At 41.0% G+C, this 19,842-nt stretch overlaps 1 protein-coding gene and 1 long non-coding RNA gene across 6 annotated transcripts in view; one reads left to right on the top strand and one right to left on the bottom strand.

The window, feature by feature from the left end:
• LOC115514542 overlaps nt 1–19,842 on the bottom strand; it is a 117,043-nt gene that overhangs the window by 55,551 nt on the left and 41,650 nt on the right. For all 4 annotated transcript variants that reach the window (XR_003969013.1, XR_003969014.1, XR_004343680.1 and 1 more), the window contains 2 exons: nt 15,722–15,785; nt 925–969 (listed from right to left, as the gene is read on the bottom strand). This is a non-coding gene — a long non-coding RNA (uncharacterized LOC115514542). The remainder of the gene's footprint in view (nt 1–924; nt 970–15,721; nt 15,786–19,842) is intronic.
• Nucleotides 1–19,842, top strand: part of RGS17 (regulator of G protein signaling 17) — a 93,891-nt gene that overhangs the window by 61,513 nt on the left and 12,536 nt on the right. Inside the window, exon 2 of one of the 2 annotated variants that reach the window (XM_030316624.1) lies at nt 954–1,093. In XM_030316624.1, the coding sequence (XP_030172484.1) occupies nt 975–1,093 (119 nt within the window). In that variant the 5' untranslated portion in view covers nt 954–974. Of the gene's footprint in view, nt 1–949; nt 1,094–19,842 lie in introns of both variants that reach the window. The other variant, XM_030316623.1, reaches the window with a different exon arrangement.

Genomic DNA, 19,842 nt, shown 5'->3' with positions numbered 1-19,842 from the left:
TTTATTTATTTATTTTGAGAGAGCGCAAGCATGGGAGGGGCAGAGAGAGAGGGAGACAGAGCATCTAAAGCAAGCTCTGTATTGACAGCAGAGAGCCCGATGCAGGGCTCCAACTCACTGACTGTGAGATCATGACCTGAGCTGAAGTCGGATGCTTAACTGCCTGACCAACTGAGCCACCCAGGCGCCTGCCCCCAGATTCAGTGTTTTAGAAGAAGCTGAGAGAAGACCAAAAACAAACTTGATCTTCCTCACAATGTTACATAGTTAGAAACCCCGCAACCTGATTTGGAAAGCTCAGTTAACCTTACTGTAAACATCAGTGGAGAAACAAGTTATGTACACCTGCCATAATCATTTAAAGGTGTTCAGGAAGGGAAGTAGATGAAATCATTCTTTAGTAAAAAAAGAAGTTAAATTTTCAAACTTTATCATATTTACCTTACCAGTTGATTTTGATTATGTGGCAACATTGTGACAATAATTTATGTAGCAGACAACAGTGGGTAGAAGTTTGTCCCAAAAAGTGTTTAAGATATTCTCTTAAAAATGTGTTCTTGGGAATTTTTATTTGACTGCTAAAGCTTATTCATTTTTACCTTTTCTTTTTTTTTTTTTGAGTTTATTCATTTATTTTGAGAGAGAGAGAGAGAGCAAGCACGAGTAGGGGACGGGCAGAGACAGAGAGGGAGAGAGAGAGAATCTCAAGCTGGCTCCATGCCAGGCTCCAACGCAAAGCCTGATGCGGGGCTTGAACTCACAAACCATGAGATGTGACCTGAGCCGAAACCAAGAGTCAGATGCTTAATCAACTGAGCCACCCAGACGCCCTGTTTTTATCTTTCCTTAATTTATCTGCTCCCCCTAATTAAATTATGTTCCCTTCAGCATAGGCAACTTCTCTTTCCCTTACGTATTTCATACCTTAATGTCTTCTCTCTTCTTTCAGCCAGTTGGGTACTGAAGCAGCTGAAATGCGAAAAAGACAGCAGTCACAAAATGAAGGAACACCTGCTGTGTCTCAAGCGCCTGGAAACCAGAGGCCCAACAACACATGTTGCTTTTGCTGGTGCTGTTGCTGCAGCTGCTCCTGGTATGTGGCTTTCTCTGTATGACACTCCCCTGAGCTGGGTCCTAACTGGAATGGATACGCATGTTCATTCTTGGTGTCATAGAAACTTCTCAGTCTGTCTCCTTTTCCTCCTTTACAAGTAGGGATTACTGGAGACCATCACTGGAAATAGAATATTTCCCCAGAACCTGCACTTAAGTTGATAGTAAGGTAAAGAATGAAAACTTATTTTATATCCTGTTTTTCTCCATCCATGCTTCTTAAAGATGTGGGTAAAAATAAGATTATGGGTCGGGGCGCCTGGGTGGCGCAGTCGGTTAAGCGTCCGACTTCAGCCAGGTCACGATCTCGCGGTCCGTGAGTTCGAGCCCCGCGTCGGGCTCTGGGCTGATGGCTCAGAGCCTGGAGCCTGTTTCCGATTCTGTGTCTCCCTCTCTCTCTGCCCCTCCCCCGTTCATGCTCTGTCTCTCTCTGTCCCAAAAATAAATAAAAAGCGTTGAAAAAAAAAATAAAAATAAGATTATGGGTATGTATTTGTTTAACCGTAAAGAACGTTCTCCAGTGTTCCAGAAGGTGCGAGACTGTTAAGACAGTACCTAGCAGTACTGTACATCATATTCGATGTTGTGTTTTAGTTATATGGTATGTCACAGAGTGTTGATCATTCATTCACAGAGCCACAAAACCATGAGTCAGTGTGGCACTCGCAGCTACAGACTCCTGATACAGGACAGAGTATGAAGTCTAAGTCAGTCAACTAAAAGCCAGAGAACCTGCTTTCCTTTGTGATTTTATCACTGACAGGTTCTGTGACCTCATACAAATGTTTCATTTCTGCTTTTTGGTTTCTTCATTGGCAAAATGATGGAGAGTTAGCCAAACTGATTCCCAGAGTCCTGTCTAGTGCTAAATTTCCATGATTCAGGCACCTCAAAACACCTGCTCCAGTTCCAAATTCTCAAAGTGCCTTCAAACAAGAAACTCAGCAAGACCCAGAGTCCTAAGATTTAAGCACATGAGACTCCCCAGGGGATGCTAGACTTAATGGAACTTTCCATAGAACTGTAAGTTTTGGGGCCCTTAAGATCCAATTTACAAGTGGATCTTCTGGATCTCCCTGCTTATTTCAAAACTCTGAAGAAATGCCCAAATGCTTGTACCATCTTCTTGTGTATGATTACTACAGTTTCCTGACATCCATTGAGGTTATTGTTATGATATGGTGGCATAATATTCAGTCATTATGGCCAAAATAGAAGATGAAATGTATTAAACTTCACTAGTAGCCATGGTGTTGAAAAAGCTCTGTCCCCTCTACTAAACTTCATTTCCAGAAAACCATCAGACATTTCAGTAATTTGGAAGGTTTTAAAGTAGTTTTTATAAATATCAAAATTGCTTCGCAGATGATGATTCTTTGTTAGGGAAAGTCCTATCTGACTCCTTCCCTTTCATTTTTAAGCCTTAACTATTTCAGATGGAGGAAATAGAGTTCTAGAGGAGGGAGCTATTTCAATAAAATTGTATATATTTTTTTCCTTTATTACTCCTAAAAAATATTTTTTTTCCCTTTATTACTCTTAAAGAGATCATCTAGCTCTGGCCTGAATCCATGAAGTAAAGGGTAGTGATTTAATATGGTGTTTCAGAAGTCAGACTGCCTGGGTTCAAATCTTATCCTCATCATCACTATCTGTTGACCTTCAACAAGTTACATTATTAATGTCCTAAATTCTTCATACATCAAATTACAGTAATAAGAATCCCTACTTCATAAGGTTGTTGTAAACATTGAATGAAATAAAACACATACAAGCCAAGAACAGTGCCTAACACATAAGTATGTGCTTAAGAATTATCTTGCTGGGTTATAGCACACTTCATATTGGAAGACTAATATTTGAAATAATGTATACATGTCTTTAAAAGATCAGCTTATGGATATAATATAAAAAATAATCTTGGAAAAGGAAAGGAATTTTATTGTAGATTCTGCATAAGACATCACAAATACATTGTTACGTAGTGTTGACGATTATACTTATATTTCTTATTTATACTATGCTGTGTTCTAGAAATCATATATGATTTTATTTGCCTGATAAAACTTATTTCTGAATTGTTTCAGGATTAAAACACCAAAACAGATAAGAGTACTGAAGTTTTGTTGTGCTATATTTGTTTGCTGCCAAACATATTTGGTTATATTTGCTTTTATCTGGCCTACATATATTTAGTGAGACTTGCTTTTCTTCATTCTTAAAGGGCACATTGAATAACAAAACATTCAATATGAGCTTATGAACATCAAATTGTCACAGACCACAGACTATGGATGGAGAACAAAACAGCTTTTGGAAGCTGCCTTAACTCTCCACACCTCTAAGGTGACGTGTATTTCAAGTCATGCACTTGGCGCATTGGATGAGCGCTCCATGAGGCTCTATGAGTTCTGGACTAACGTGTAATTGTCAAGAATTGTGTTTGTGAGTAATAAGTCGCGGATGCCTCAGTCTAAGCCATAAAACACACAGTCTACAAATTTATGAGTCTTCCGTATGTGATAAATGATAGGTAATTTCTAACATAAACAACTTGAAAAAAATGAAAGTTAAATTGCTTTGAATTATGAGTTTTAATTGTGACAATGTTATCTCATTGCAAATGAGAATTTCCTTAATATGTGCATTTAAAAAATATCATTATTTTTATATTTTGAGTTTAAGCAAAGAAAATGTTAAAGCCTTCTTAGAGTGGAAAACAAAAGAAAGAAATGTTCTTCAAAATTTCCAGGCTAGGTCAGAGGAGCAGAACAGAAAGAAACACTAAAAAATGTTAATTTAGGGACCAAAATAAAGTTAGAAATCAAAATATGAAGGAACTGTCGTTTGTAAATAGGAGCAGTTGTCATGTAGCTGGTTTTACCTCCTTTTAAGGAAATAGAATGCTAGGAAAATAAATTTCTGCATCTAGTAATAAATACAAATACCTCACCCTAGCCTTACATATTATGAGTTTTTTAAGCAACACAGTATTTCCCTCAAATTTGTATTTCTCTTTCATATGTCAGTGTCAGCTCCTCTCCCATTTTTAAACTTATTCCTGTCTTAATAAAATTACCACTGTGCTTTATGTTGGGGGATGATACAGAGATCAAGTACAACATTGATGAATATTTCCAGTTTCCTTCCAAAACCTAAAAAGTTGGGACTTAATTCATAATGACTTGTTAAGCTGATCTGTTCTCTGTCGCTTTTAAGAAACCACTTCTGTCCCCAAATCAGTCTGTTTCCCTTCTCTCCCCAAGGCCTTACATTGCAAGAGGAGAAAACAAGGGAATGTGGTTTAGAGCATGTAAGCTGTGTTACGTAAAGAATCATGGACGTCTAGTCTTGGCCATAAAATGAACAGCATATAAATTTGCAAGTCTTTCCATGCATGGGACTAAGTTGTTCCTGACCAGGAGGAGAGAGAGTTTTGTCAAGACTTCCTGTCTAAAGGTTCAAGGCTACCACTGTGAAAACTGAATTTATATCAAGATTCAGACAGAGGTCGTTTACTCTCTTCCCTTTTCTTGATGGGAAAGAAACCTTTGAAAGATATGGGCTTCTCCCCCACAGAACTGCTGTCTCCAGGACAGTAGGGGGCAGTGAGGGCTTTCACACACATGTGCACTGGAGACAACACCTGTGAAGGTGCATTGCAAAGTACAACCTGCTGTGGGCTCACGAAAGCAAGGTGCCTCAAGAAGGAGATGGAAAGGTAGAGCTTTCAAAATGTATTTTGAGCTTAAAGCTAATGTCCAAATTGTCCCACAGACCCTCTCCTAACATCAGAGGTTATGGTAAAATAACCTCGACTGTTTTTTCCAAAGAAGTCTTTAATTTTTTTTTTTAACATTTATTCATTTTTGAGAGACAGAGAGAAACAGAGTGTGTGAGTGGGGGAGAGATAGAGAGAGAGGGAGACACAGAATCCGAGGCAGTCTCCAGGGTCTGAGCTGTCAGCACAGAGCCCAATGTGGGGCTTGAACTCACGGACCGCAAGATCATGACCTGAGCTGAAGTCAGACACTTAACCGACTGAGCCACCCAGGTGCCCCGCAAAGAAGTCTTTAGGTGTGAATCCATCCCTGTTTTAATTCCTTGTTGCTCCTGGTGGTGTCCTATCAAGCAGGACAGATTTCCATGTTCAATCATAAAAAATCAGAACTCAAGAGACGTCAGCTCTTATCTCTCCAAAGTTTCCTAATGACTTCTCATGCTGTTTGGTAGAAGTAAGGGGATAGCTCCAGGGGAGTTGGCGGCCACAGTATTTCTGGCCACAGCCCTGGGCTCCCCTCTTGGCAGTTTCCAAGGGGATGGTTCTGTCTTTAGCTGTTTTACATATTAGACTTAGGTATAAGCTTTTGTTTGAAAGAAAAAAACGGCCGTGTTAAAAAAAAAAAAAAAAAAACTGTCTGGAAAATGCTGTCTCTAAGGTTCCACCTAAGGAAACTGAAGGCTTGCCTACTCTCACAAAGCTCATTAGTTAACGAAAGGCTAAAATTCAAGTCATTTAACATCCAGTCTGTTGTTTCGTCCACTTGAAGCTGACACTTCCAAACTTTTCATTTCCAGGTTTGATATGAACTGTTTCCAAAGCTTTTTAGTTTCCAAGTCGAATTCAGAATCTCATGCACTACTGTCAAAATCAAATTCACAATCTCATGCACTACTATGTATTGCCTACAAGATTTGGGCCACTGCATCAGATACTCTTCATTCTTCTCAGGAGAAACTGTCCCTCAGACTGAAATTAGTGAGCCCTGTGAAAGCTAAAATCATCTTCCTTTTGGACACGTGATTTCCCAGAGTTCCCAGACCATGGGCTACATCTAAGCAAATGTTAAGCACTTCATAAACATGTTTTCAGTTGCCCCTCCCTCCATTTTTAGCTAGTACCACAGTCTCTGTAATTCAGAACGGTCCAAAAATAATGTCCTGTTTTATACTCTGATGCTGTCACACGTTAGCTCTCTGCCAATGAAAATACTACGGTGCATGCTTTAAAAGCCAGAGGTTATTTTTCAAAAGGAAAAACAAAATCCATGTCTGCTCCATGGTAAAGAAACCACCCCCTGGAAATAAATCTGCTAACACATGTAAGGTGAATCATTTCATCTGAGGCACCAGTGAATAAACACTTTTACCTGTCACCCTCGCAGACCTGATTCATGGTACGTGGGAGCTTGAGTTATGTGCCTAGGATTTCCAAAGTACTTGTAACCAGTCCCCAAAGTATCGCTTACAAACACTTCTACAGTTTTGAAACTCCATCTCCCCATGGCGTAGTGAATTTCCTCAACAGTTTCTAGACTTACATAAACCTTAAACTTGCACCATCAAAAGACATCTACTAAAATGAACCCAGGTTTCCCAGGCCATAGCCACAAAAAACCCAAAAGTGGACATTAGGACCATGGACCATCTATATGTCACACATTTGTGAATTCTCTCATTTACAATTTAGTGAATGCCTATTATTGCCCCGTACAGTTGTACTTCTTTAAATTTTTTTTTTCAACGTTTTTTATTTATTTTTGGGACAGAGAGAGACAGAGCATGAATGGGGGAGGGGCAGAGAGAGAGGGACACACAGAATCGGAAACAGGCTCCAGGCTCCGAGCCATCAGCCCAGAGCCCGACGCGGGGCTCGAACCCACGGACCACGAGATCGTGACCTGGCTGAAGTCGGAGGCCTAACCGACTGCGCCACCCAGGCGCCCCACAGTTGTACTTCTTTAGCTTTCGCCACATTCTCCCTGCCTCTTCATCAACAGAGAATAAATTCTCAAGAAGCAGTTGAACCTGGAAGGTCACCCTCTAGAAAGCTTGGTATTCAAACTGCCTCCGCCAGGTCTGTGTGACATATGACCAGAAGGCTACGTATGGGAAAAGTGCCAGAATTAGAATACCTCAATCCTTTTCCATTGAAGGCATACCATTGGTACTCTTTTTGACTCTGTGTTTACTATAAAGGCATATTTTTTGAGTATCACATAGCAGTGTTTAGATCAGCAGTGGAAAGATGGATGTGTATAAGACAAAATAATAGATGACAATGTTATGCCCAGTCTCATTTAGAAGAATAGAAAGAATGAGCCAGAAAAGGGCTGGAGAAAGGAGGTTAAATTAAGTCAGAAGGAGGCAAGAGCCAGCTTAAAAGGATAGCCGATTCAGTGAGGAACAAAGGAAGTGTCCTCCTGAGTGCTGGGGACACCTGTGAGGACACCTGTGGCATGATTTCCCTGAAGGGGTGGGTAAGTAAGAAGGAGAGTCTATGGTGTGAGGAGCCTGGTAAGGAATCACAGAGCTTTTAAGAGGATACAGACAGGTGAGGAAGGGGAAAGTCAGGTGGCATAAACCTCAGAGAATGCAGAAGAGGAATGCCAGCACCCCCCACACCGCGTCTTGCCCTGTGGGAAATGGGCTACAGAAGGAGAACCCAGGAGAGTGTGTGGGACATGGAAAGGAAGTTCCAAAGAAAACAAGTATCCTCAGAATGAGAGAGAGAGAGAAGCCTCACTCTGGTGCAGAAACCCGGGGGCTGACAGGAGAAAAGATACTCTAGGTACAGAGGTTGGGAGTGCGTTCTGGGACAGGGCCCTGCAAGGACATGAGTGGGGTACGCTGGCCCAGATACCCCAGTTGACCCCAGTTGACTCGGGGAGAATCTCTTGAATCTCAGCTGACTTACTGTATATATGTGGTGATGTGGTGAGAGCCATCTGGGTCTGGATGGGCCAGGATGTGGCCGACTTCTGGGATGACCTTGGCATTGGGTCAGTGCTGTTAATACCTATGGCCATGCCTCCCACCGCCCTGAACAAAGCTGAACACACGGAGGGCCAGGTAGACTCCCCAGCTCATTCTGCTGGTTTTCCTACTAGTGATTCTCCTGTTTAACATGTGTTTTGTTGTTGTTGTTGTTGTTGTTGTTGTTGTTGTTTTAGGTTAATAACTTTAAAATTTATTATGTGGATATATATAGTTGAATTCATAAAAGCTCACATTAGTCAGTTGGCACTGAACATTTTTGTAAACATATACACTGTTTCATACTTGAAAACAGCCGAAAATAAATTGGCTTGTAGCATGTTATTTGACACATAGTAGGTGTTTAATTAATACTAGGATGTGAAATGCAGGAATGAATTTGGACTTATGAAAATGTGTCACAAAAATTATTTTTAAAAACTATAGGCAGGGGCGCCTGGGTGGCGCAGTCGGTTAAGCGTCCGACTTCAGCCAGGTCACAGTCTCGCGGTCCGTGAGTTCGAGCCCCGCGTCAGGCTCTGGGCTGATGGCTCAGAGCCCGGAGCCTGCTTCCGACTCTGTGTCTCCCTCTCTCTCTGCCCCTCCCCCGTTCATGCTCTGTCTCTCTCTGTCCCAAAAATAAATAAACGTTGGAAAAAAAAAATTTAAAAACTATAGGCATAATCTCTCAGGCCTTTGTGTAATCGTGGGGCAGGTAATGCTTATTAGATTTCTATCACGTTTCTTCTTACGCACCATTTTCCTTCATTCTCTCTTGCACACGTGCATGTGTGTGTTAGGAGTAATAGTGGTAGCATACTAGTAGTAATTGGTAGTAGAGAGGGGTAAGGGTTCTGGAACAGAGCACGAATACTCTAGTATTCCTAGGGTCTAAAGTGAAGAGGACAAAACAGAAGGCTGAAGCGATAGGCAGTGACAAGCAATAAAATGCCTTTAGTGTCATATTAAGGAGTTAGGACTTGATACTTTTTTGGATATAAGACGTGATTGAAGTTTATTAAGTAAGGAGGAGACGCAGTCTATTGCATGTGTTAAGTATACCCTTCCGGAGGCAGTGGAAATATATGGAAGAACAAGACAAAAAAACCAAGGAGAATATTAGGAGATTTTGTAATAGCCTCAGTGAGAGATGTTGGGAGCCCAAAATAAAGAGATGATTTTAAAAAGGGACACCTGGGTGGGTCTGTTGGTTAAGCCTCAGACTCTTTTTTGTTTTTTAATTTTATTTAAATCCAAGTTAGTTAACATACAGTGTAATAATGATTTCAGGGGTAGAATTTAGTGATTCATCCCTTATATATAAGCCCCGTGCTCATCCCAACAAGTGCCCTCCTTAATGTCCATCACCAGTTTAGCCCTTCCCCCCACCCGACACCCCTGCAGCCAACCTCAGTTTGTTCTCTGTATTCAAGGGAATCACCATCTCTCTTTTTCTCTTACAGCCTCCGATTCTTGATTTCAGCTCAGGTCATGATTTCAGGGTCGTGAGATGGAGTCCCACATCAGGCTCCCTGTTGAATGTGGAGCCTGCTTGGGATTCTCTCTCTCCCCTCTGCCCCTTCCACACTTGCATGTGCACTCTCTGTCTCTCTCAGAAATAATAATAATGATGATGATGATAATAATAATAATAATATAAAGTAAAAGGACTGGAGAGCTTACCAATTCAAGAGACACTGGATGTACTGCCAAGAATTTACACTAGACGAGGGGCACCTGGTTGACTCAGTCCGTTAAGTGTCCGGCTACAGCCTAGGTTATGATCTCAAGATTCACAAGTTCGAGGCCCGTGTTGAGCTCTGTGCTGACAGCTCAGAGCCTGGAGCCTGCTTCAGATTCTGTGTCTCCCTCTCTCTCTCTGCCTTTCCGCTGCTCATGCTCTCTCTCTCTCTCTCTCTCAAAAATAAATAAACATAAAAAAAAAAAGAATTTGCAATAGATGAGAAACAGGAAGGACAGATAACTCCACTTGCTCCAGGGGCTGGGTTGATGGGGGCCCCATCAGATGAGAGGACACACGAATAGGAGGGTGGTTAGGGCAGGGCATGTGATGAGCGAGCCCAGCTCTGTGTAAGGCACCCCAGGAGTTGGCTGTGGAATGAAGCTGTGAGCTTAAGGAGGGACACCTCGGGGAGTTCCAACACTGAAAGAGAAAGCAGTGGCACTCTGCATGCACAGAGCGCAGAGAAGAGACTGTCTGAGGGTGACACAAAACACACAGCTCTAAGCTGGCACAGAAGCCACGAGACGAGTCGCACAGACAAGACACTGACCGATGTTGCTGATGCACAGCACACCGGGGAGGTCCAGTGGGATAAGACTCGTGGAGTATCTTGTCACCTGGCCAGCTGGGAGTGGGTCCGTGAGCTCTGTGAGGATCCTGCTTCTCTTGAAGGTGCACGAGGAGGAAGGATTTAGAGAGAAGAGCTGCAGACGGAGAAAAGGAGTACACTCCTCTTCAAAGGCCCGGAGGCACCTTCATCTTTCAAGGTGAAGGTTCAATTTGAAGGAAGCTGGGATTCCCTTCTTGACTCAAAGCACAATTATTCAGTTTCTAAAACATTAGGGAATTCAGCACTTTCAAATCCAGACAAAATTTATTAACTCTCTGGACAATATTTAAGAACTCCCCCTCCAGGGGCGCCTGAGTGGCTCAGTCGGTTGGGCGTCTGACTTTGGCTCAGGTCATGATCTCGCGGTCTGTGAGTTCGAGCCCCGCGTCGGGCTCTGTGCTGACAGCTCAGAGCCTGGAGCCTATTTCAGATTCTGTTCTCCCCCTCTCTCTACCCCTCCCCTGCTCACGCTCTGTGTCTCTCAATAATAATAAATAAACGTTAAAAAAATTTTTTTAAAGAACTTCTCCTCCAGCCTCCCCAGAGCAATAATACAAAACACACAGTTACATGTTTGCTACCCCTACCCTATCCACAAAATGCGGTAGCTGTTACATCTGATTGAAATAAGTATTCACTCTTTATTTTTGTTCCTCTCATTAAAACCCTTTATTATTTCTTGTAGATCTGGTTCACTTTTTCATGGTGTGGGCATGGTAGACCTATTAAAATATGCCTGCTATTTTAGGATGTCATTCAGGAATTACTTGTTCCTTGTCAGATACAACAATAAAATCCACTTCTTGTGAATATGAAATTTATTGTATCATAGTCTGCTTAATTGGGTTATATAAATATTATAAGTTCCAATGCTATGAAATTCATATCTCTGTAGCAGATGTCAGTACACTATGTATCAATGTTCACTTCATGCCTGGAAGCATGGATTCCTAACTAGAAAGCAAATTTCTGCCATTGCTACTTTTTCTATAAAGCAACATAGATTATTTAAAAGTACAGGGCTATTTTAATCGACTAATTCTGTAAGAGTGGAAAGATAATTCCATGTGTTTTTTTCTAAACAGATGTTGTCTTGCCATATTTAAAGATTACATACAAATTCTAACGTGTCTTCCTCATATGAAGCCTACTAACAAGAGACCGCATGGGGTAGGGAAGAAACGAGCAATGCTGCAATTAGACCGAGATGGGTCCTGGTTCCATGACATACAACTGTGAAACCTTTGGCAAGTGACTTGTCTGAGCCTCAGTTTCTTCATCTGTAAGATGTAATGAATAACACACATAAATCAGTGAGTTTAGGTTTCAGTACGTTCTAGGGGCCTCCTGAATAATCCTTTATTGATATGTTTTACTTCTGTCCCCCTTGCAAGTCTCAGTCTGAAAGGAAATTAACAGACTTTGTAGGATTTGAACGCTGTATGCCTCGTGACTTCTGTTCACATACTGTCAGCAAATGTAAGAGAACCTGTTCCTGCATTCTGTACCCCTGGTTCTTTTTCCCCAAATGTCACTCACATTCACCAGCACAGGTACAACTCAGCATTCCTGGAGCATGCACTACACAGCCATAGGATTCCCAGACAGTGGGATATTCTATTCTGGAGCTAAATTTCCCCACAGATCAGGATTATTGCCTTCAGTCATAATTGTTCTCAAGGATGCTTCCCACCTCATCCCATACATATTCATGCACACAGTAACTAGAACATACCAGGGGAGGGATGAATGGAGGATTGTAAGTGACCCTCTCAGCCATCAGATGTCTTTCTGAGTAGCAACTACTAGAGTTCTCTTTCACTCTTCTTTGGATGACAGGCACACAAGTTAACTAAAACCAGAAGCTTGAGCTCCAACTCAACTGATGCTTTCAAGGACTTAGATGACTGCGTGCCATTTTAATAACAGTGTCTACTAACTAAATAGGGGTCCATTTGGCCTTTTCACACCCAAGACTATTTGCTTTCCCACAGAAGCATCAACTAACTTAATTATGGCTTACAGGAAAAATTACAGTGGGTGGAAGGAAGAGCTTAAAATAGGATTTCTTTTTTTTTTTTTAATTTTTTTTTTCAACGTTTATTTATTTTTGGGACAGAGAGAGACAGAGCATGAACGGGGGAGGGGCAGAGAGAGAGGGAGACACAGAATCGGAAACAGGCTCCAGGCTCCGAGCCATCAGCCCAGAGCCTGACGCGGGGCTCGAACGCACGGACCGCGAGATCGTGACCTGGCTGAAGTCGGACGCTTAACCGACTGCGCCACCCAGGCGCCCCTTAAAATAGGATTTCAATCAACCTGAGAACTGAAATGGAAGAGAGATATTATATAAAGAACATCTAAATATTCGGTGCTGTACTTCTCATCTTTTTATAAAGCAAAGTGCCTTTTTTTTTTCTAAGTTTATTTATTTATCACAAGAGAGACAGAGACAGTGTGAGTGGGGGAGGGACAGAGAGAGGAAAACAGAAAATTCCAATCAGGCTCCATGCTGCCAGTACAGAGCCTGATGTGGGGCTTGATCATGAACTGCGAGATCACAACCTGAGCCAAAACCAAGAGTTGGATGCTTAACCTACTGAGCTACCCAGGTGCCCCAGTCCTGTACTTCTCTTAATTTTAAGGCGGGGGGGGGGGGGGGAGCGGGGAGAGACCTGTTTATACCAAATAAGAAACTTTGGTTATTTAAGCTAAACATAAACTTTATGTAATGGATCCAGATTTTAACCATGTAATAGCTTGTCAGCAGTTGGCCTTCTAAATCAAACCGATGTGTCAATGAACCTAAAAATAATTGGCTTGGAGTTTGAAATAAAAATTTAATACCAAAGGAAAAAGGGGATCTTTCAAACCCATTTTCAAACAGAAGCATGTATAGTGAGAAATTGGTAGCAAAGAGAGAGGGGATGAGTAGATAAAGAGATTTCTCTTCAGTTTCCATGCATCAAAAGAAGAAATGATTGTTTACATATAACCCAAACTTGAAATAAAATAGTTTGGAGAGTCTTCTCTCACAATGGCTCCTTTAAAGAATATTAAATTAAAAAAAAAAAAAAAAAAGAAAGAAATTTCCTGCCTGTTGCTAGTTAGAAACCTTGTCACGTTAATTTGTTCCAAGAATGTATGACCTCAGTTCCATATTACTGCAGCAAGAGACATTAGAGTTTCAAACAATTTATTGGGATGGATATCTATAATGTTAATAGGATTATGCCTGCCTTTTTTTTTTTTTTTTTTTTTTTTTTTTAAGACTAAAGTGTTCCTAAGTCAAATGACTTAAGGCTGGGGAATATCCAGAACGTTTTCTAAATGCCAAAAAGGAAAACTTGGTGCCATTATGCACACCTCCCGAGATTAAATTTATCCCCTTCAAGTTTGATTATTTCACTCCCAGAAAACTTGAATGACTCTTCTCCAATTCCTTAGAAATATATAATTATCAAAACTCCATCAACTCCTTTTTTTTTTCCCAAATAAGGGGTAATTACTCCCAGAAACTTTTTTCATTTTCTTTTATTCAGATTTGATTAAAAATTACATTTATAAAGGCAACACAGCCATCTAGTGGACAGATTTTTAAACAGCTGATTATTTTACCTTTGAGAGGTTTAAGTTTGTGAAAGAAAAACTTAAGCCAAATAAAATACTTGTTTTATGACACATGATTATATTTCTCATGTGTCATAGGATTTATAGACATGATTATAAGAAGCAGGGGGGATATTTATAGAGGCAATAGTGTTTTTTTAGACAACTGTTGTATAACATTTCCAGACACAAATTTTTAACCACCATTGCCATCCCCACATACCCATTCAAAAAACCAACTTGTTTTACCAAAATGTATACATAAAAGTGATAAGGTTGAAGTCAAGGGTTTGACTCTAACTGGATTTTTCTATGTGAGAAATTATGCATGGCATATGGTTGCTTCCCCACCTTCTGGGGCCTTTTTTTCTTCCGTTTCTTGTCTTTTCTAAGCAACACATCACTGCTCTTCTCCTTTCTGCACTCCCTTCTCAAAGTTTCTCTGCCGATGTGAGCAAGGTGTACCCCCAGGGGGCTCTTTGCAATAGCAACACCTAGTTCGCAGTCATGAGTGGAATCTCCTCATGGAGATTCTCCTCGTGGAGGCTTTGCTGTGAAAATGCTCTGTAACAACTCCTTCCTGGTAATCACAAATTCCAGGGAATTGAGAAGTTGCTTCCTGCCAGTATCTACCATATATTTAGCCCTCTGGGCAATAACCCCGACAGCCCGATAGCGGTGGACGGTGCTTATGGAGGAGGCGTGTGAACTCAGTCAACTGGTTTGTGATAAGAGTTCTACCTTTTCCAAACACATAAGAGCAAACAGTCTTTGTAAATAACTAAAAAGGCAAAAAATACCACAATTAATTCTTTTATATAAAGAGAAGTGGCATTGAATAGTGAAGATGAACATGAGAGACCAGAAGTCAAAAGACATGAGTTCAACGCCAGCCCTGATGTGGCTTACTCGTGGGAATGGTGTAAATCAACCCTGGGGACTGTTTGCTCTTAAATAAGATGGGAATGATTAATAACAAATCCCCTGCTTACCTTACAGGACTATTGTGAGGAAGAAGTAGTCAGGTCATGTATGAGGAAGTGTTTTACAATAATGGCAAAGTATAAGGCTTTATTTCCTCAAGTTGAAATTAAAAGCTCTTTGGTAAACTTGGGTTTGTCATTTTAATATGCAGCTAATTTGCCCTTCCATTTAATAATTAAGCACGTGTGATAATTTGCCTTTTTGTCTCAAGTTTTTAGTCTTTGCTCTACAACCTTGTATAGTGGCTCTTAACCCTATCCCCATTACGGGTGAAGGAAAATAAAGCATGGAAAACCAAAATCATTGTAAAGGAGGTATAGTCTACATTCGGAGAGCACGTCATTGCCTTCTTGCATAAGCACACCTCACTGCCATTCCATAAGCACACCTCACTGCCTGTTCTGATTTATCACTCCCACCCTGAAACATCTAATCTGCCCATTTGGGCCCTTCATCCATATCATGACTTTTTTACAGCTCTCAGCCTCGCAGGTGTGACAGTCCCCCTCTGCTTGGAATTAATTCCCTTTGCCCAGGTCTCCCTCTGAAACACCTGCTCTTTGGTCAGCTCAGTCTAATCATTACCTCCTCTGCAAAGCCTCTCTCCATTCTCTCCTGCAGGAGTGTGCAGATACTGTAACTACCTAAGGACCAGTGGATGCATACCACTATTTTAGCTCTCACTGCAGCGCTGTGTGATGCTTATTTACCTGTCAGAACCTTTCAGTTTCAGAGACTCTGTCTTATTCATCTTGAATTTCCAACCCAGGCAACATTGCATGGACCAGCTGTCTCATACATATTTATAAATTGTTGTTGATTCCCAAATAGAGCTGTACTATTATTTTACCATGGTATTTTTATGGAGAGAGGAAAAAAAATGAAGCATTTAAAGAATAACCTACCAATTCTTTTTCAGAGTCCAAAGGATATTGGTTCCATTTTGCACTGGCAAATGTGAGGCAGAAGCTGTTAAATAAAAAAGAAAAATGGATTTAATGTAAGAATATTAAAATATTGAGTAGTATCTGCAGTTACCAATTACACTGGATCTTTCTTGAGCCTTGATGTCATAGTGAATTAAATTCAAGCATCAAATTGATTTCTCAGTTGAGTTTTTGTGTAAATATATGTGGTTTTGTGATCAGCCTCTATCCTAGAGTTACCATGGCTACTGCAAAGTTTTCATCTTATTTGCAGTCATTTCAAGGGCTCTCCCTAAGAACCAATTGTTTTTCTTACAAAAGTAGACTGTCTTCCAAAATAGGCCCTGCACATATCCATGATGATGAATCAGTAGGTAGGCTCTACAATGGGCAGCTGGTAATGTTTTCTGCACCCCACTAGCCCAACTCCCCTGTAAACAAAAACCCCACACACAAAGAAGGTATACATCCTTATTTTCTGAAATATACCACATGTATTTCTCGCTTCTCAAAAATCACCATTCTAGAAAATTTCTAATGGGATTTTAAATGCTTATTTTAGTGGGGTGTCTGGGTGGCTCAGTCAGTTAAGTGTCCGACTTCCGCTCAGATCATGATCTTGTGGATCCTGAGTTCCAGCCCTGCATCGGTCTCTGTGCTGAGAGCTCAGAGCCCGGAGCCTGCTTTGGATTCTGTGTCTCCCTCTCTCTCTTCCCCTCCTCTGCTTGCACTCTCTCTCAAAAATAAACATTAAAAAATATTTTTTAATTCAATGCTAATTTTAGTATACTTAGCCTAGATTATTGGCACTATCTTCTATAAAATACTTCAACTTTGACCAAGACCCCCCCCCCCCCCCGGTGAGCATTGTACATGCATTCTGTTATCTTTATGGCTTTAGTTGTTTAAAAAGCTGAAATGTTAGTTAAGAATGTTACAAACATTGTCAAAGTGAAAAAAACATGTCTCCACATGACCCCTCACAACTGTTAAGCTTGATTTACTTTTAGAGCTTTTCTCAAGCACATGTACTATATGTTGATGTAGAGCAAATATTTCCTGTCCTTTATCACCTTAAAAAAAAAACCCTCTACTATGCTACTTAGAGCAAGATCAAGTAAGTCAGGACAGACGTTAGTCATTCCTAAGGCATAGATGGTAAACAGTCTAGTACCTGCTCCTTTATCATTTTATCCATTTCTCTTCATCATAAAGTGGCATTATCAGTGGTTCTTGATAACTGGGACTTTGAAGCCAACTTTTTAAGAATGGTTGTAAAGCAAAGTCAATTAAAAGGACACGTGACAATTGCTAAATGTCAGTTTCTTTCTCCGGGGCAGTGTTGTATCCGATATCAGATCAAGAAACAGAGCAAACGGTGAACAGTTAAGCACTTATTGAGTATCTATTATAAGCAGTTTTAGTACAAATGTGTGTCCATATTTTACCATCTGCAGAAATGAAAAATGTAAACAACCCAATATTTCAGGATGATCACTCTAATATGGTGGCATTTGGGATGTTTGTAAATATCACAGAAACAGATAGAAGAGCCAGAATTCATGTTCAGAAACTTGTGAGTCATGCATGTAGATTCCAGATTTGTTACTCTTACAGCAAAGAGACCATGGAGAACATTTTTTTTTCCCCTGAGATGTTGTGTCAAGTATAGCTGCATTTGTGTGGCACACTCTGTGGGACACTGTGGAAATGTAACAGAAATACATTCTCAGGTGGGTTATTATTGAATCAGTGAAAGCATGCTCATTTTCTGGTCTGTTTATGGTGTGCGTACGCATACACATACAAGCTCAGTAAAGCTTGGCAGAATGAGTATTAATCTATTTAAATACGGTCTTTTTAGAATTTACAAAAATCTTGCATATTTTATATATTTGGCATCATGAATTTCTCCCAGGAAATTTCACAGGATATTGTCAAGTGTATTCCTACCTCCTCCCACCCAATTTCCCATAATTACTAGAAGTATGTCAAATTCCAGAGAAGCACTCCTCCTCAAAGATGCTTTGAGAAGTTAATGGATCTCCTCTCAAATGCATCCCTGACCTCCGCATGTTGCCACATGGAGGGCTGAGGGTTCTAGGCTACCTCAAGCTGCAGACACATTCACAGATCCCACAGGCAGAGACCTAAATGACTGTGCCGCGCTCTCTGATTCCCACCTCACTGTTTTCTCCGTGGCTGCTCCACACTGAAGGCTTTGAGGGTTCTAACCCTGGAACCGCTTCCTCCCCGTGGAGCACTAGTCAGTTTGCTGTGTGTTTAAGTAACAATCAGCTCTAGTTTCTGCTCCCCAGAATCCTTTGCAGTTCCCACTGCATTCTCTTTTCTCCAGGTAGTCCGCTTTCCCCTTCCCATCTAGTCTCTTTCAGTTCCACATTGGCCCCTCTGCCATAGATTCTGCCCTTTGCAACATTCTCTCTTTCCTTACCCTTGCCCAGGCAGAATGAATGAATTAATGAGACAATGTCTCCACTTCTGTTACCAGACTTTCCAGATTAAGACTAACGGTTTGTTGTAATCCTTCTCCCACGAACCTCCTTATTTCCACCACAACCATATTTAGTGCCCCTTTTCTGCATTCACACAAGTAGTATATTGCCTCAGTGCCTATCAGAAAGCATGTTTTTAAAAAAAAGTTTTAAATGTTTATTTTTGAGAGAGAGCGAGAGCGAGCACAAGTGGGGGAGGGGCAGAGAGAGAGGGAGACACAGAATCTGAAGCAGGCTCCAGGCTCTGAGCTGTCAGCTTAGAGCCCCATGTGGGGCTTGAACTCACGAACCGCGAGACCATGACCTGAGCCAAAGTCGGATGCTTAATCATGACCTGAGTCAGAGTCCAACGCTTAACCGACTGAGCCACGCAGGCATCCCGAGCATGGTTTTTAATAGGTACTCAATAAGGATTACAGAGTTGTGTGTGGGAATTGGGTTCAAATCCCAACCATACAACATATTTAGTATCCGACGTTGAGCCAACCTAGGAGACAGTTCTGTGGCTCACTTTGCTCATCTATAAAATGGGGACAATAAAACCAAAGAGACAAAGACAGTGCCTGGCACATAATAGGCACTAGGAAATAATAGTTCCCATTACTCCTCGTGGAATAAATGTATGAACAAATGAAAGACCTGTTGTCTGAACTTTTACTCTCTGACGGGCTCCCATGAGGCTTCCTGGGTTTCAGACAGAGGGATCAGTTTAATTCAGTGGGTTGACTTTCCGAGGACTCTGAGTCATCCCAACCATCCTGCCTCTTAGTATCACCGATAACCTCCCTTGTTATGTCTGGTCTACACCAAGAACCTTGAGTGTTCTACCCTATAGTGCTGCTTAGCTGCAGTTTATCTGAATCCTCTTGTTCTGGGTTACTAAAGCCCATGGGATTATCCTAGCTCCTGCAATCCTGCAATATTTTCAAATTGACATCCCAGAGACCCAGAGGCCCAGTGCTCTCTGACCCAAACCCTCAGAGTGACTGCCCTGTCCCTCCCAAGACATTGAAGATTGACTAAATGGGAGGAAAGGGCAAAGACAAAGTCAAATACAAACCCAGTGGTTCAAACTTGAGTGGATAGAGGATTGACAGTGTCAGGGACAGAAAACCCGGGGTGCAGAAAATGACAATGTGATTTTAGCAAATTTTGTTTTAGAATCTGAAACATTTTATATTTTTAGCTATCAGTGGGGGAAAATGAATGGAAAACAAACTAGGAATAGAACCAAGCAAAAGTCAAAATGATGTTACTCCAAAGAGTAACATCATGATATCTATCGAATATTAAAGCATATAATCACGTGAGTACCTTAGAGATGTTAAGTAATTCAAATTATGTAAGGATGAAGTCAGAATGTAGAACAGAATCCATTTTTGAGATTATTATTTACTTCATTATTTTATTAAATCATTTTGATTCCTTTCGTCGACATAGGCTCACCCATCATTTCAAAATGGTATCACTCTTCTTGTGCTTTATATATTCTCACATTGTTGAGGATAAAATTCTTCTGCAAAATCCTTTCCTGGAATTGTTTTTTCTTTTCTTTAACTAACTGGTTTTCCCTAGACACACTAAAGT

Source organism: Lynx canadensis, chromosome B2, assembly GCF_007474595.2.
Source record: "Lynx canadensis isolate LIC74 chromosome B2, mLynCan4.pri.v2, whole genome shotgun sequence".
Classification (NCBI taxonomy): Eukaryota; Metazoa; Chordata; class Mammalia; order Carnivora; family Felidae; genus Lynx; species Lynx canadensis.
Note: the sequence above shows the minus strand (reverse complement) of the source record. Positions and strands in the feature narration are given on the sequence as shown.